We start from the raw sequence: 17,193 nt of genomic DNA, 5'->3' as shown, positions 1-17,193 counted from the left end.
AAGAGCCTGGCTTTGTAGTCTAGGGGGAAAGACCCCTTCCTATGGAGGAGGGGCCTCGGATGGGGCCCCAGGGCACTCTTTTTAAACTACTTGCAAATGTATTTTTGTGTTCCTGTTTATATACAGATAGTTTGATGCGGTGTTTCAATAAAACAGCTTGATAGTCAGTTTCTACTTAAAGTAGCTTTTTTTTCTTTGAAAAGGTGGACTTAGTGATTACTCATAAAATGGAAAATAGCATCTTAAGCACTGTGAGGTGACCCTGTACCCAGCATTCTTCATTATCTCTTGAAAAGTGGCTATTTCAGGGATGAGGTATTTCTATGCTCTGGAACTGGCATGTTGCCCAAAAGATGAAATTGGGAAGCAAATAGAATATACCGTTCTCTAAGTTTTTATCATACTAGGTCAGAAATATAAGCTTGGCATAAATCATTAGGTTAGTTGATGAAAGCTATTAAAGTAGGAGTGTTTGAAAAAGCGTACTTAAATAGTCATAACTGCAAACTACTTGAATTCAGTTCGCTGTGGCCTGCCAGGCAGTTGTGTTTACAGGCTTGTTTTCCTGTGACACCGCCTTTTTAAGTTTCTAGTTGGCCAACAGTGCCACCCAGGGGTATGAGTTTACATCAACTTTTTTTTCTAGTTTGTATCAGTCCTCACTTACAGATTGGATTGTTTCGGTTTGGTTTTCACACAGTCTGAAGTGGCCAGCTCCACCATTCTTGTCAGCTAAATTTGTAATGCAGTCATCATCTCTTGACTGTCCTTCTTCTGCCTTCTGAAATCCAAAACTTTAAAGCTTATTCCCATACAATGCTGCTAAGATATGGTCTATACAGTCTGGAGTGAACAGTCTCATCCATATCCTTCTTTCACACTTCTTGTAGTGTCACTTATATCTGTCAAAACCAGGAAATAGAATAATCTTGTTTTATTCCCTTTCATGGCAAACACAGCTCTAAAGAGAATTTTACTTGCATGTTGGCGATGACCATGCATTTTTGCTTCTGTCTGTTGCATCTCTCTTCACTTTACCAGATTAGCTATGAAGAATCTTGAAAGTCACAGGAGCATAATCTTCACTTTCCTTACTTAAGATGGAAGAAATAAATCTTGCTTCCACTCTGACGGTGAAACGCTCTCTTGTATTCAGGAAACTTTCAAACATACTTTTGTGCTTGCGGTGTGGGGTTTGTTTTTTTTTTTTTTTCTGTGTCACAGAACAAAGACGTAAGTTCTTTACCAAACTTAGCAATTTTCTGAAGACATAAGGAAAAAATGTACATTAATAATGCCCTAATGATAATGTTCCTAGGAAAGTCAGTTTTAAAGTATATGCTGGACATACACGGTAACATCAGCTAGTTTGTCAACTGTAGGAAGAATCCAGGTAGGTGTGTGTATTGTATTAGAGATAACAGTAGTATTTTCTACTTTTGGTAACTTTTTTAAACTAAAAGGGAGTAGATTTAGACTAGCTATAAGGAAGAAATTTTTTACAGTGAGAGTGGTGAAACACTGGAACAGGTTGCCCGGAGAGGTGGTAGATGCCCCATCCCTGGAAACATTCAAGGTCAGGTTGGAGGGGGCTCTGAGCAACCTGATCTAGTTGAAGATGTCCCTGCCCACAGCAAGGGGGTTGGACTAGATGACCTTTAAAGGTCCCTTCCAACCCAAACTATTCTATGATTCTATGATAACTTAAGTGGGTAGGTGGGATTACAACCTTTGATCTCCTCTTCTGAAGGAAAGGAAGAACAAGAGACTGGCTGGGCTCCCAAGTAACTGTATATGCTTTTATGCTGCTTTTTTTTTTTTTTTTTTTTTGGCTTTGGTAAACAAGTGCAGTGTAAAACTGGTGAGTTAGGAAAAGAGTAAAACTGTCGCGTCCTAGGTTTTTGTTACTGTTCAAGATGATCACAGAAGAACTGCAGAAGATCAGTCATAGGGGCATTAACTTCCATTTTAAGTTGCACAGATTATTAATACATCCCAAGCACTGAAACTGTCCACAGGGTTATACTTTACAAAGCACTGTAACAAAGCCTTTCCATCTGGAATTATAATTTGAATAATAATTACTTATTAATAATATACTGCCATATTTCAAGCAGAGGTTTTGTCCACAAAAACACAGACAACTCTGTTGTAATTCACTGGTCCCCTCTGGGAAAAGATGCTTAAATATTATAAGAAGAACACGTAAGACTGCATATTTCTGTGCTCTGTGAATTGTCATGGCAGTAGTCCACAGCGTAGCTCTCAGAGGAGTTTAAAAGAATGCCCTGAAATAGCGAGATACAGTATCATCTGCATTCTGTGCTTGTACGTACAGGGTGGCTTTTGTTACTAGTATGGTACCTACTTTGCTATAGCATCCCACGTGATGCCTGGGAATCTGAGTGCTGGGATGTTAGCAATTCAGTATGCAAACAGTAATATGAGTACTTAGGGTAAAGTAAGACTGGCTTCAGTGTGGTTTTTCTTTTGTGCTTTCTACTGACTCCTCTCCCTGCGTTCTTGTTTATTCTCCTGCTTGCTCACCTGCAGTTGCTAACCCCCTTTTGCTCTTTTGTCAAGTGTTAGATGTTCTGTTTGTGTTCCTCACCCAAGTTCATTGTCACATATTTTCCTTTTGCCTGCCTCCAGGCTATTTTTTGCCTAGCATAGAGCACTGTTGTTATAGTATCTGAGATGCGTGCATGTTCCTTCAGCTGGAGATACCCCAAAAGTGAGAATTAAAAGAAGTAGGCTTCGTAATGTATTTGCCTCATTAGATTAATTGTGATGTTAATTGTACAATGAATAAATATTGTGCCATGTTGAAGAAAAAAACCTGTCCTTTAAATAGTGAAGGAGATTGTTATCTGCAGTTGGTTATTCTTATCTAAAACAAGTAAGAAATGGTATTATTTAAAAGAGAGTAACAGCTTTGATACCTACGGGGCAATTTTTAGTGTTGAGAGTGACTACCTCTGTTTTTCGAAAACATCCGCAGTCATGCTTCTTTGTGTATTGTCTCTTCAAAAGTCTTCTCTGATCGAGTGCTCCTTCCTGAAGGTTTCCTACCTTCCCTTCCAAGCTCCTCAGTTTGCGTGTCCCATGCCAAAGTCAGCACTACATTTAATACTGTGTTCACTAGGTTTGACATCTGGTTTATAAAGAAAGAGGGAATGCATAATCAGAAAACATATTATGTTTTTTTTTAATCATTTCTTTGCAGTGAGGATCTCAGACGTTGGTTTCTTCAACAAGAAATGGATCTCTTGCGATATCGTTTCAATGAACTGACTGACAGTTTAAGGCAGAAATTCCTGGAACATGTTAACTTATCTTTTGAAGCTGTAAGTATGTTGCTTTCTGGATTTGTGTTATATAGCATGTGCCTGATGATTTTTATAATCCTCATTAAGGTAGTTCTAGTACTTCCGTTTAAAAAATAAAAAGTGCCCTTGTGGCTTTAAAGTTCTGTGAGCTTTAAAGAACTAAAAGAAGTAGGCTTCATAATGTATTTGCCTCATCAGATTAATTGTGACGTTACTTGTACAATGAAGAAATATTGTGCCATGTTGAAGAAAACAAGCTGTCCTTTAAATAGCGAAGAACAACTGAACTTGGAGAATAGTCATGCCACAGAAATGAGGATTAAGTGATGTAATTTTGTGCTGCAACAAGAGAAGTTCAATCTGCTTCAGTCAACAAACACTTAACTGAAAAATGTGTAATTACAAATGCAAGTTAACAAACAATGTCATTCTAGTTCTTTACCAACTTACGAAAAACCTTAAAAATACCAAATCTGTGTAGACAAACAACTGTTGCTTTTGAGATGCTTTCGGGATATTACAAAAGGGTTCCTGCTGTTATATACTGCTTCATTTGTCTGAGTGGATTAAAGGCAAATGTCTATTGCAGTTTCTGCATTAATGAGTTCAGTAAAATTTTGCATTTCAGCTATAAATTATTTTGTTAGAGAGCTCCAGCTTTGCCTGTAGCTCTGAGAGTAAACTTAAATTAATAAAAATTAACGTACAATCATCATTCTACTGAAAAAACCCTTTCTTTTAAAATACTGCTTAAGTTCTTCTATTTAAGTTCTTCTAATTAAATATTCTAAAATATGCGGCTGACTTACACATTATATGTTGCTGGATTGAAAGATCTGGCACCAGTGCATATTGATGATGAAAGATGACTTGTGCAGTGTTGAGAATTAATTTGTCTAGCTAAACAGTAACACATGGGCTTTCCTGGGTCTTTGAGAGACTATTAGAAATATCATTCTGTCATTCAACAGACCTTTCAGCGATGGTGTGTTTGTGGAGCTGTATTTCCACTGCTTATTCCCCAGTCTCATATGTTCTGTCACAGTTTCAGCATTCAGGCTTGTGAGAATAAATTAATGTTTACAGGTTGCTGGAAAACACTGGGAGAATGCCTTGATTCTGTGCTATTGAGTGTGCCTTCAATATGTCAAAATGATTAAGAAGGTATTTCTTTCTCAGGTCAATTGAGGCAACAAAGCATCATTTCATTGAAAATCTACTTCCCTGCTTCTATTGTTTTCCCCCCTTCCAATTCTGGTGGGAATTTAAGCAAAACTGATCCCTCCTCGCACTATCATGTACAAAATATTTGAATATTACTAAGGAATTCCGTACATATCTGAAGTAGTTCTAAACTCTATGGTGCTTTGTAGGGGCCACTGAAAAATAAGGCCATTGTAAAAGCAGTATTCTTTTTCTCAGTGTTGTATTTGTAAAAGGCTTTAAAAGGGAAATGAAGATGAACTGTGCTATTCTTACTTCTCTGTTAGAAGTTTCATGCCTTACTGTGCATAAAACAAGATGGAAATTAAACTTTGTGTTCTGCCTGTTAGAAAAGGGAATGGTCTCCAGGAAAAGGAAATAAGTTCTGATATTACAGTCCAGTTTCTGTATGAGTAAACTGATAGGAATTCTCCTATTGGATTTTAATTGCTTAAGGTATCCTAAGAAAGTTAGTTAAATCTCTTTAAAGAGAAGACAGACGCCTTGCTTTTGCTAGATAGTGGTTCTGCATTTCAGAATTGCAATCTGAGATAGGCCAGAGCTGCTGAAGTTCAGACCTTGGTGTAGTCTGGCATAGCTATGTCTCCAGTTAACAATTCTAAGAACCACAGTAAGAAGCAATTCTCAGTATTTTATAAAAGAACCGGTCAACTTTTTTGTGGAGAGGGGGAATAAGTGGATCCTTTTGTACAGTTTTGTCACAGTTGTCTTCATATACAGCAGCAACAAAGTGAAGCTAAACACTGAGAATTCAGTAACTGTCACTTCTTTTCATGTTTGCTTACATGCATGGGAAAGTGAGATGTGTATTCTTATACTTTTTTGCAGAGGTTTTGCAGACTAATTCCTGAGGTTTTGTGAATTATGGATTGAAAATTATTGCTTTATAGAATCAAGAAGTCTTCATTCCCACTCAGGGATAATATTTAAGCAGCTGTTAAGATCTTCTTTGAAGACTGTAGCGCCAAACATCTTATTTAGCCACTTTTTGGAAAGAATGAAGTTGTTAACAACTAGAAGAAAAAGTATCAGACTCTCTGAATTTTTTATATGACAGTCAGCTGTGAAGAATTTGAAATTATAGTAGGTCTGATCTCATGATTAAAGAGAATTTTTATCAAAAAAGAAGAACTTTCTGAAAATAAAAATGGAAATGAAATGTAATGAAAATGAATGTTTTCACTTTTATAATAGGATTTCTTATGTCCTGTGACTGACGTTTGTATTGCTAATGGAGCAAAATACATGGGAGGGGTTTTGTTAAAATAAGTAAATATTTGCTCTGGGGAGCTGTACCTGATTATAAAGATGCCCTTTACTTGTAAAAGGGGGGCTATAAACTGTTCAAAGTATTCAGATTAAAGATGGTGACTTCAGTGTAATGAATTTGTGTTTGAATATGCATAGGATTATGATCATTCAAAATTTTTGCAATGTTTGTGAGAATAAGCTCCTCTACATTTAGTATAAATTATGGAAGTTTGAAGCTTAGGTAGGTTCTTCCTTGAAATGTTTTTACAAAGCTGTCACTGCATGGAGTTAGTCCATCTTTAGTATTTCTGTGAGAAGCCTCTGGAACCTGGGATTTCTGAAAAAAATGAAAGTTTGCTTTGAGTTTGTATTTGAGACAGTTTTTTGAACTACTAACAGGTAGATTGCATTTTAATGACTTGTAGGAAGGAAATAGCTTTGGCCAGTCTGTTTTCTGGCAAGTGCGCAAGATGCCTGGACTGGTGCTGTTCAGCCTGCTGGAACATTGGTTTGGTGCTGAAAATTTTACACTGCTCTGAAATACTAGTGTTTATATTATCCTACCAATTTATGCCAGCATGGGCAAGAGGTAGAGCATGGGGTATTGAATAAAATGTCAAGAAAGGTAGAGGGTAGAAGGAAAGCAGGAATAATAGTGGGGGAGCGGGAATGATGGACCTCATTCTCACTCTTTTTTTTTTTTTTTTTTTTTTGGTGGTGGTGAGGTGTTAATTGTAACTGTACCATAGTGTGAAATGACAGCCTCATTTGGTTCCTTTGTTGCAACTTCTGTACATTTTTAATTATTTACACTTTTATTTTAAACTCCAATGTAGATGTTCAGCTGTTACTGAGATTGAGACCCTACTGGAGCCTTTGACAACCGACACTCTTCCAGTTACTTGTAAATGGTAGAGGGGAAAGAAGTTATGTAAATGGCAGTGGTGTTTCCCTTTTCTTTAAGCATGGATATGTTAGGTTGGATAAGAAGAGGTTGTCAGGTCACTGTTGGCAAGGGCTGAGGTTGTGCCCAAGAATAGAGACTGATGAGTATTATTTGGAATTTTACTCTTGTAACTTCTCAGTTTGAAAAACTCAATGGTCTCAACTTCTGAGAGGATGTATTCAACATCTCCAACAATAACTTGCTTCAACTTTTGATTTTTGGCCACAGTTTGGGTCAGGACTGAAACCATTTTCTTTATTCCTTTTGGTTAAAGCATTCTGTGTAGTGTAATGAGTGTTGGGCTCTTAATCAAAATACAAAACCACAACTTTTTTTTGGCAACTTTTTTTTGGCAAAGAAAGGTGTTTTAATGAAGTGCTGTTTTGCTTGCAAATAGTACAAAAATAATACAGGCTAGTGTACTTCGTAGTATCTGGGAGTAGCTGTCTTAATTTCCGTAATTTATTTTCTAATGCAATCATTTATTTTCTAATGCAATACCAACAGTTTTAAACTAAACTTAAAGCTGTTGGTATTGCATTAGAAAATAAATTATTTAAGATTTGTGCTCTTCAGACACTTTTAAACTTTTTTAGATGTATCTCTTCTGTTCTTTTTGGTATCTTTTTAAAAATCAAGAGATTCAATTTTGAAGGTGATTTCTATCTTAACAAAATCATTTATACACCTTTCATCAATAGCTTCCCCCTCAAAATTATTGTACTGAGAATGTAAACAATTCAGAATTTACCCTATGTTTCTTCAGGAAATAAGTTGTAGTTGAACCATGGTGTCAAAGGTGATGTTTACAATATTAGCCTCCTTCCAGTAAATAGACATGGAAGAAATTTAACTTTTGAACTTTACCTTTGACAGTAGTTAGAACCTTTGGGGGCAAATAGAAATGATATACACATACTCTCACTCTATGATACATTGTGCAGTAGAAGTCCTTTCCTTGTGTTTTTCTGGGAGTGGTTAGGCTTGACTTGGGCAGTGGTTAGGCTTGGCCTGGGAGCAGCATTTGTTACATGACACTTTTACAACAGGAAATAATATTTTGATAAATATTATTATAGGTATTTACTAGCTCATTTAAAATGTAGTTTTCTTAGAGCGGTGTCATCTAATTGACAACCAGTTGTTGGGTATTTCTCTTGATGTTACCTGTTCCCTGGGAAAATGGCAATTTGAATAGCATTTGCTTCATGTTAGTTAAAATCCTGCTGTCTTGCAAAAGGGATCTAGTTGCTCAGCTTAGAGCATTGGACTTAAAGGAACATTTGCTAAACTTTCTATTCAGTAATTCTGCAGTTTTCTTGTTCAGTAAAGCTTATTTTTATCCTTATTTGGCACTGTAATTTCTGGACCTCATTCTATTATCTTATCTGTCTTGACTTGTTATGTAATGCTTCATAGATGGCTTGCTGTCAAGTGTCCACCAAATTTTCGGGAACTTCTTAAGGGAGAGGAGAGTGGAAGACTGGTTAATGCATGTCTTGCTGTTTGATAGAAATACTCTTGCCTTAAAACTAAGCTTACTGTTTTTTTTAAAAACCACCACACATGGATCCATGACTGACTCCTTTTTCACCTGGTCGTGTAAGTTAATGTTATTTTAGCGTTATGTGGTTTGTCAGCCTTTGAATATGTTCATATGGGAGAGTTTCCTGCTTTTGATGTTTCCTTGTCCTGAAAGGGGGGGAGTGCTACATGGCCTTTCTTGACATTTTAATATGGGGCATTCAATAGGAGAAGAAGATTTGGCTGTATAATTGTCTCTTTCTTTTTAGTGAACAAGGAATAGTTACTAATCTGTTCCCTCTTTCTAGAGCTTGCTTATTTTTAATCTAGACGTTAAGAGTGTTTTCCCCTTATATGTTGAATGGTTTTCTCTCACAATAACAGGAGAATCATGGAATGGTTCTGAAGGTATTTCAGAATGTTTTCAGTCTATTCTATACTTTATGTACTTTAAAAAAAAAAAAAAAGAAAAAAGGTTTTTAAGGCACAGTGCTCTCATCATCTATATAAATACTGAAGCTTTTTATGTATGGCATGTAACTTTCAGCTCTCAAGGCATATTAAATAGTCTATTTAAATAGTCTATGTGCAAAGTCAGTCACATAGGGAGCACAGGAAATCCTTAAGCAGCACTCGAGAGAAGTAAAAGCTGACACTTAAGCTGACAGAGCCCATCAAAGAGAATATGCAAACACAGGTGTGCAGTTGAGATTTACATTAATTTAGGAGATTAAAGCATTAAAATCTTACTATAAATGAGTAATTACAGCAATGATGCCTGACAGTTTCTGGCAGTAAAAGCCACTAATATAGATTTTGAAGATATTTAAAGGGAAATATAGTGAGTATTTTAAATATTATAGTCATTGAAGAAAATATTTTAATCTCAAAGCAAGTATATGACGGAATTATATAAAGTAAATGGTTTTACAGGTAAGTGACACTTGGGCTTTAACTAGAAAGTCATTCTTCTTTCTTGCCACAAGGTGTGGGCATCTGATGTTTTCCTTTGTTTAAGTTAGGAGTGCCTGATTTTATTTCTGCCAGATTGTGATACAAGACCTGTTTGGAGTCAGTTGACATTATGCCTGCCCTGGTTTCAGCTGGGATAGAGTTAAATTTCTTCCTAGTGCTGTGTTTTGGATTTAGTATGAGGAGAATGTTTGATCACACACTGATGTTTTCAGTTGTTGCTAAGTGCCCTGTCAAGGACAGCTTCCATGCTCTACCAAACTCAGAGGCTAGGAGGGAACATAACCGGGATAGCTGGCCCAGCTGGCCAACAGGGTATTCCATACCATGTGACATCGTGGGCAGTATAGGAATGGTAGGCGTGATCCAGGAAGTAGCGATCGCTACCTGGTTATCGGTCAGCACGGGTGGTGAACAATTGCATTGTCCATCACTCATAGGGTATATTTTATCATTATTATTATTATTATTATTTTCCCTTTTCTGTTCTATTAAACTGTCTTTATCTCAACCCACGGCTTTTTCTCGCTCTTACCCTTCTCATTCTCTCCCCATCCCACTGGAGGAGGGGGGGAGTGAGCAAGCGGCTGCGTGGTATTTGGCTGCCTGCCAGGTTAAACCACAACAATGCCCAAGCCCCATTTTGCCATGTAACTTTATCAGTGAGATTGATTGTCTGTGTGGTTTTCCACATGCCCTGCTATGTATGCACCCCCTCATTCGTCCCCCTGTTCCTACCCCAACCTTTTCACTTGTCCTTTTCCCTTTTTTTTTCTAGCTGGTTATGCATGCCCATTTCAGAAGCCCTTGACAAATGACCATACTTACACTTTTTTGTTATAATAGTGCTTTTAGACCTTCATAGTGTGAGATAAATCCTAGTTTATCAATTTGACATTCTGGTAGTCTTTTTGACATAATCAGAGTATTTATGGCAACTGCCACAAGTTGTTACTGAAAAGCTTTCAGTGCATGTGTAAGTTTGAGGAAAATTGCAAGATATCTAGGTCATTGGTGTTCCCAGAAATTCCTGATTTAAGGTGTTGAGCTTCCTATTGTTCACGTATGTGGTCTTACAGGATGTAACACTGGGGAGGTAATTAATCATCATGATGATGATAACCTGAAGCCATAAAAATGGAGTAAATTTATTCTTTCCTTCACTCTGTATGCTGCTTATCTTTTTCTTGCCCTTCAAGGCTGTGTCTATGTCATATTGCATGGTAACTCCTACATCTTAGGCTGGATTTTTGCATGCTTCTGAAATATAAATAGGCACCTCTAAAATATTCTGCTTCTTTCAGCAGTTGTTTTAAGATGTTTTGGAAAAGTGGTAAGAGTATTCTCTTTAGAGTTTTTTTTACACCTTTATAGCATTACAGGAGAAATTGGGTCAAAAGTTACCTAGTTATACTGGTATCTTAGCTTTGCTGAAGTGGAGTCCCCTGGATTGGCAACTAACATGCCAATTGCTGTAGATTAGTATTTGGAGTAATGTTTCCTCAAAAGGAAACTCTACTAGCAGAAGTCTAAATTATCTTTCTTTTCATTCCTTGTGAATTTAACTTACATGTTAATTTCTGTGATTAGTAACACTTCTTTCTTTCCATGAATTTGACTTTTTCCTCTGCTGTTGCTGAATCCTTCTGTTCCCTAAAATGACAACGAACAGAACTTTCCTCTTCAATGCCTTTTCATGAAACTTTTCGTATAGGAACTGTCACTTATCTAATTCCTTTTTAGACAACTGCCACATATTCTGGGGCCTTTAACTTCAGTTCCTGGAATAGATCTTTGCTCTTCTCTCCTGTTTCTCAAATTAGTCTGGTCCTCCTTCTCCTTTCACAAAGTAACCCTCTGTAACTTATCCATCTGAGCATCTTGCATTCCTACTTCCTGCGTACAAATCTCAGTAGAAGCGATGCCTAATTTTGCTCTTAAATTCTGGGAGATTTTTCCATGCTGTAGTCTGCTTCAGTGAAACTGATAATGCACGTAAGCTGTTCATAATCTTTCTTTTGACAGGATTTAAATTTTGAAGAAAATTTAACAATTCACTGTCTGTCTTCAAGTAATGAGCTCTCCTGCCAATATTGTATTCAATACTTCATCACGAAATTAACTGTACATAGCAGTTATAATGCTTGCTTTTTCTTTGTCCTAACTTCAAGTCCTGCTGTTTCTCAGCTACAGCTTTTTCTTCCTCTACTGAAACTACTTTCTAGTCTACTCATTCATGCTTTTCTTCTCTTATTGTCTATGGCTGTGGATGTTTTGATTATTTTCTTGTAACTTACCTGTTCTGTTTCTGTGGTGAGGGCAATGGGATCCAGTTCTTCAAATTTTCTTCTTTTTCATGGATGTGTGGTATCACTGTTACTATGGTCTCAACCCTTACCTGATAGTTAAAAATATTTTTTTGCTACTAGCTCTTTGTTTTCAATTAGTTTTGTCTTTCCCACTTTCTCTTTTGGGTGTTTTCCTACCTTATGTTTAGTGTAGCAAAGCTGTACTTTTCCTTAGAACATCATTACTCCTTGGCACTGTCAGAAGTATCTTCTTTGAAGCCCTCAATCTGAGTTTCAGCCTTTTGTCTGCTTTGCTTTGCATAATTTTAACTGTCCAACACCTACCACTTGTTCTTAGACACCACAGGAAAGATCTATCCTTTCAGTATCTGCAGCTGAAGGTCTCTGTAGGTTGGTGATACATCTTGTGTTGATTTGGAAGAGACAGTGAACTTCTGGTTCCTTTCCACTTGGTTCTTGTGAAAACTTGCCATGAAACTTGTTCATCTTAACCAGTCAGACTTTGTCTCTCTCTGGGGGCTGTTTAAGGGTCTCTCTTCTGTTCATGTGGACCAAAATGTTCTGTGGTTGCTTTCAAAACACTATATATTTCTTCTCTTTTTGTCTTTGACTCTTTCAATAGCACTTTGAAGATGACAGTTGTTTCATTTGCCTTGTGTGTGAAAACTTCACTGCTTTGCTTGCAAAGCCCCCGGCACCTGTACATTCATGTCTCTCAGTGGTGGTCATTATTCTGCTGCTTTACTTTCCTTATAACTTTTTTTCCCTAATGTCAAACCTAACTCTACCTTCCAGTAATGTAAGTCTATTTCTTCTTGTTCTATCCACTAATTGAGAAAGGTGGGTTGTTTTTTTTCCCCTTCCTCTTTGTATTTGCCTTCTATATGTAAGATGATTCTAATTATGTTTTCTTCTTGTTTCTTCTTTCTTTGTGTGTGGTGGTTTGTCATTTCTGTGGGTGTCCTTTGCCATTTTTTAATGGGGCAACATCTTTTTTTAAGTGCAGTATCAGCTGGTCAGAATATTCCAGCTGAACCATTACCAATTCTAAGATGACTTGGAGATTAAATTCACATATTTTTTGCACTCCCCCCACCTCCAATAGCATGATATAGCGACTCCCAAGCTGGAGGTGGGGAGGTCTCACAACTGCTTTTCTCAGCACTCTCTGTTAGTCAGCTCTTCCTCTGTTTGTACAGAACTGGCTCAGATGTAGAATCTTGCAATGTCTCTGCTGAAATAAGCCTTCAATTTTAGACCAGATGCTCTTGTCTGATCCCTTTCTCCAGAGCCCTTGCATTTTCTGCAGCCTCATGGCATTTAAATATGTCATCTGCTCCTATTTTAATGTACAAGCTAGTAACTAAATTATACAATTTTAGTTTAAAATTAAGTAATTGTGGAACTTAGCTTAATATATTCTGCTATTTTTGAGGTAAATTCTTCCATGCATGGCTTTTCCAATTGGTTTTGCACCCAGGTTATAGAAGATTCAGTGGAACTGTTTGGTCATTTGCTCATGAAAGTGACTTATGAGAGTGGCTTTAAGGGCTTTTGACACAGTATGACACCTGCTTTTTTCCCTATCCCTGAGGTCTGTTGCACTGTCATAAAAGCAATGAGATTGGCTTAGCGCAATTTGTTTTTTGACAGATCCACGTGGGCGGTTACTTGTCTCCTGTGTTTTTTCCTAAGTGCTATCGGATGCTTTGATTTGTTGCTGTACCTTTCCAGGAATTTAACTTGATATACTGGAATGTGGAGTGGAATAGAATGTAAAGTTTTATCCTAAATTTATTTTTCAGTGATGTTCAGTCATCATCTTGACTGTTCTGATTTCCTGTGACCCTTCTTCATCTTATCTTCGGACTGTTCATTCCTTGAAATAGACATGTTTCCTCTTTGTTGCTTCTGCAAGAAATGAAAATTAGTAGTTATTATCATATCTTTATGTGTGGTATAAGGATGATGTATAATTGAATTTCCATTTCCTGCAATGCTGCTTTTCTGTGTTATCTTTCTGCAGTGTGCAGAAGAAATAAACTTCGAAGTGTAGTATATTTCTTCTTGAATGCATCTTTCTGTGTTGCTGTTTCCACGGAGCATAAAAGATCCTGTTTAAATTATCTTAGAACTTCTTCACCTCTGAAAAGCCTCTTGAAATTTTTAAAAAATATGACTTTTTTTATAACTTCTAGGTTAGATGCCATATTTTTGGGTAACTGCCAGTTGTTGCAAAATTAACCATCTTAATTTTTTTTAATGCTGTTATAAAGCACATTCTTTTAATAAAATGCTTTGGATCGTAGTAATGGGGAAGGAACAGCAGATGGGAATAGTCAGTTGGGGGAGCTAACGCTCTGTAGTGCATCTGCCAGCATTTGAGAGGAAAGAATAAGAACTGAAAAATAAAAGGAAAGAGCAAAATGCATTAGTGGAGTTAATTTTTTTTTTCCACAGTAGCTCTTCTTTGATGTTGCGGTTGAAGTACTTTTTTAGCAGCTTTAAGCAGTAGAAATTAAACTTCTTTAATTTCCATTTTTATGATCAGAGCACTCCTATGAGAGACTTTCTGATATCAGTATTATGCTTTCTTCAAAAGCATTTATCTCAGTAGTGGGGCAGTTGTATAAATATTTGTAGTTTAGCTTCTTGAAAAGATGCTTTATGACTGCCTTTATTGGATACGGAAGATCCTAAAGTCAGATTTGGATAATGAGAATGCAACTAGTTTGTGTCCTTAATAAGGACAGATATAGGTGAAAGAAAATACTCAATGTCGTGTCTAGCTGCTAAAAGGCCGTGGCTGTAATTATCCATTTTGGTACCAGGTGTATAAAATGTTCTTCTGATTGGATTTATGGCTTTGCATTTCAGAAGCATCAAATAATATTTCTTCCTTTCCCAAACAGGATGGGGAAAAATGCTTAAAAGTGGAAACTGTCTAGAGCCTAATTTTACTGAGTGGAAACTTATGCCAAGCTAAAATAGTAACTATGTCCAAGTAGGCTGCAGTTTGCATTTGTGAAGGAAATGATTCTGAATTTTATCTTAGTTTCCTGCTACTTGAATGTTACATTTGTCCCTTTGCTTGAAAACCAATGATGGGTGACAAGTGACAGCAAAGGTCAGAAGTGATGCATGTCTAAGTGGGAAATAGTGCCTTATTGCTGAAGTTAAGCTAAAAATACATATTCTGTCACTCAGCTCCATGCATAAAGTCATAATAGAAACAAAAGTGTATGTGGAAAGGCTTAGGAGTATTTTTTTTTTTAAATGCTAGAGTTTGTTTAAATAAGACAGTGAAACATGTATACCATTAGCACTGTAAAAAATGTAACTGGTTATTCTAATCCTAAAGTATTTCATTTCAAAGGAGATAATGAATTTCTCAGTTTAATCATTCAAGTTTCAGAAGATGGATTTAATTGAAATGAAACCAAGTGGCTTCTTCGTCACAGAATTGACTGTTTCTTTTCTAAAATTGTTTTTTTGTCCCAGATAAAGAAAAAAAGCCCATTGATCTCTAGGTTTATGGCTATCTCTTGTAGTTGACTGTAGTTATGTATTAGGGGAAGAAAATCCTGGGGAGACCTCTTTCCTCAGAACTATTAGCAGTGTGGGAATCCAGTTCAACCAGTAGGTAGTACTCTTTAGGCTGTTGTATGGCAGTCTGAGGATTTGGTAGGCCAACTGGCAAGTCTGTTTGCAAAGTAATAGTGAAGTAATGTCTTTTGCCAAGCAGCCTCATAAAATAATTGGGTTGATTGCAAAACAACCTGAGTATTCTAGTGAGTTAACACTGTGGGGTGTGGGTAGATGGGGTGAGGTTTGATTAAAACATTTAGGCTTAAACCGAATTATAGTATTCTCATATAGAGATTTTTAATAAAGCTTGATTCACAGGAGAACATAAGTACATCTTGTAAATCTAAGATGGAGAAGTGTTGGATGGAAGGAGAGGAGAACATGCACTTGCCATTTTTTTTGTGCACAGACAGGATGGAATGGGGATTGGTCTTTATTTACACTTCTCTAATGGATCCTTGAACTATAAGCATGACTTTGTTATTAGTCGTGGAAAAAACTAGCATTTTGCTGCAGTAATTCTAGTTGCATGTATTTATTTCACATATGGTGTTGGTGATGTTCTATAAAATTGTGGAATTAAGTAATAAATGTGACTGAAGAATATATAGCTACTGGGGATGTCCCTTTTCACCTTCATAAACATAATGAACAAGAGTTTGTAAATTATGCAAAATGCTAATTAAAAGTTTTAATTTGGTAATCATCTCGGTTTGATTAGAAACAGATGCTGATTATCTGCAGAAATTTAAATGGACCCTTAGAAGATAGCTTTTATTGCTTAAAATTGACTTGTGAAACTAAAGTCAAACTAAAACACAAACTGTACAGTTACTTATGCCCCCTTTAGTGCACTAGAGCACTATGATTCTTATTAAATAGCTTTGTGTGGTTCATTGTTTGAGTTAAATAGGACCTTTAGAGTTCACTGTAAGGTTGACTCCTTCTGTACTGGGTACTATACACACTCCTCTGTTTTGAAGCACATTCTTTTCTGGCTTTGAAAAAGTTACGTGCTTTGAAATAAAAATTGCAAAAAAGGCTGCAGTAAAAATGAGATGATGAATAAAAACATCCTTCCTGCTAATCTAGCTGAAAACAACTAGACAACATTTGGAATACAGTCTGTGTCTGCAGGGAGATGTTCTGCTGTAACCCTGGATTTCTAAAGTAATATGAAATGGCAGCTGTACCAGACAGGCAGTGGAGAATAGGTATCTACTACACAACGTTCTTCAGCTTATGATGGAAGAGGTGGGAAGGGTACCCACACTACGTGTGTGATAATGTATTGTAGCACTCAGTGGTTGATCAGGTGACACTTGATTGCCATTTATCTAATGGCTTGGAAATGATGAAAGAACAGCAAGTCCTAACCTGATCCTTGTAGATCCTCAGTTCTTAGCAATTGGCAGTTTTGGATTCTTGGAAGAAACTTAGTATAGACAAGGAGAATGGTGTCATCAAATGTCCTCTCTTTTTCTGTAAATATTTCAGACATTCTTTTGGGGCATAAGGGAAGAAAAAATTGGGAAATTAATAGCGTAATTTTAAAAATGATATCCATATGTTATTCAAGAAGAAAAATTCTTTGGATAATCAAGGTGTTAAGTTCTTTTGTAGTGGTTGAGGTTTAAGAATGTTTCCAAAATTAATTTATTCGTCACATAGCAGTGAATGCAGTAACTTTGGAAATGTTTATATTGTTCCTTAGTACAACAGCATAAAAGCTGATAGGATAGTTTGTGCAGGATGTAATTACACTGCAAGTAGAATTTACTGGCTGCTGTTTTGGACGTAAGCTTCATAAAATGGTCTGTAAACACTGAAATACTGTTCCCTGCTAATCCTGTGATTGAATCTAGAGAAACATTTGTTAACAAGTTTCTGTAAAATTGAGTCTGTCGTTAGCATCCTGATTTGTAAATGGAAGAAAACTTGTTGCCGTGTTTCTCAGGATCTTCTGTTAGCTCTTCAGTCACGTGCGACTCTAATATGTATGTGGTGACGTTTCTAGAGTAATCTGTAGTAACTGTTTTGTTCAGCTTTC

General features: G+C 36.7%; 1 protein-coding gene across 1 annotated transcript in view; it reads left to right on the top strand.

Annotated features, from left to right (window-relative positions):
• Nucleotides 1-17,193, top strand: part of PRIM2 (primase, DNA, polypeptide 2 (58kDa)) — a gene marked incomplete at both ends in the record, with an annotated part of 31,786 nt that overhangs the window by 3,724 nt on the left and 10,869 nt on the right. The window contains one exon of the mRNA XM_009578169.1: nt 3,227-3,347. Within this exon, the coding sequence (XP_009576464.1) occupies nt 3,227-3,347 (121 nt within the window). The remainder of the gene's footprint in view (nt 1-3,226; nt 3,348-17,193) is intronic.

This window comes from Fulmarus glacialis, unplaced genomic scaffold (assembly GCF_000690835.1).
Source record: "Fulmarus glacialis isolate BGI_N327 unplaced genomic scaffold, ASM69083v1 scaffold305, whole genome shotgun sequence".
Lineage (NCBI taxonomy): Eukaryota > Metazoa > Chordata > Aves > Procellariiformes > Procellariidae > Fulmarus > Fulmarus glacialis.
The sequence above is the reverse complement of the archived record's forward strand: the minus strand, read 5'-3'. Positions and strand labels throughout refer to the sequence as shown.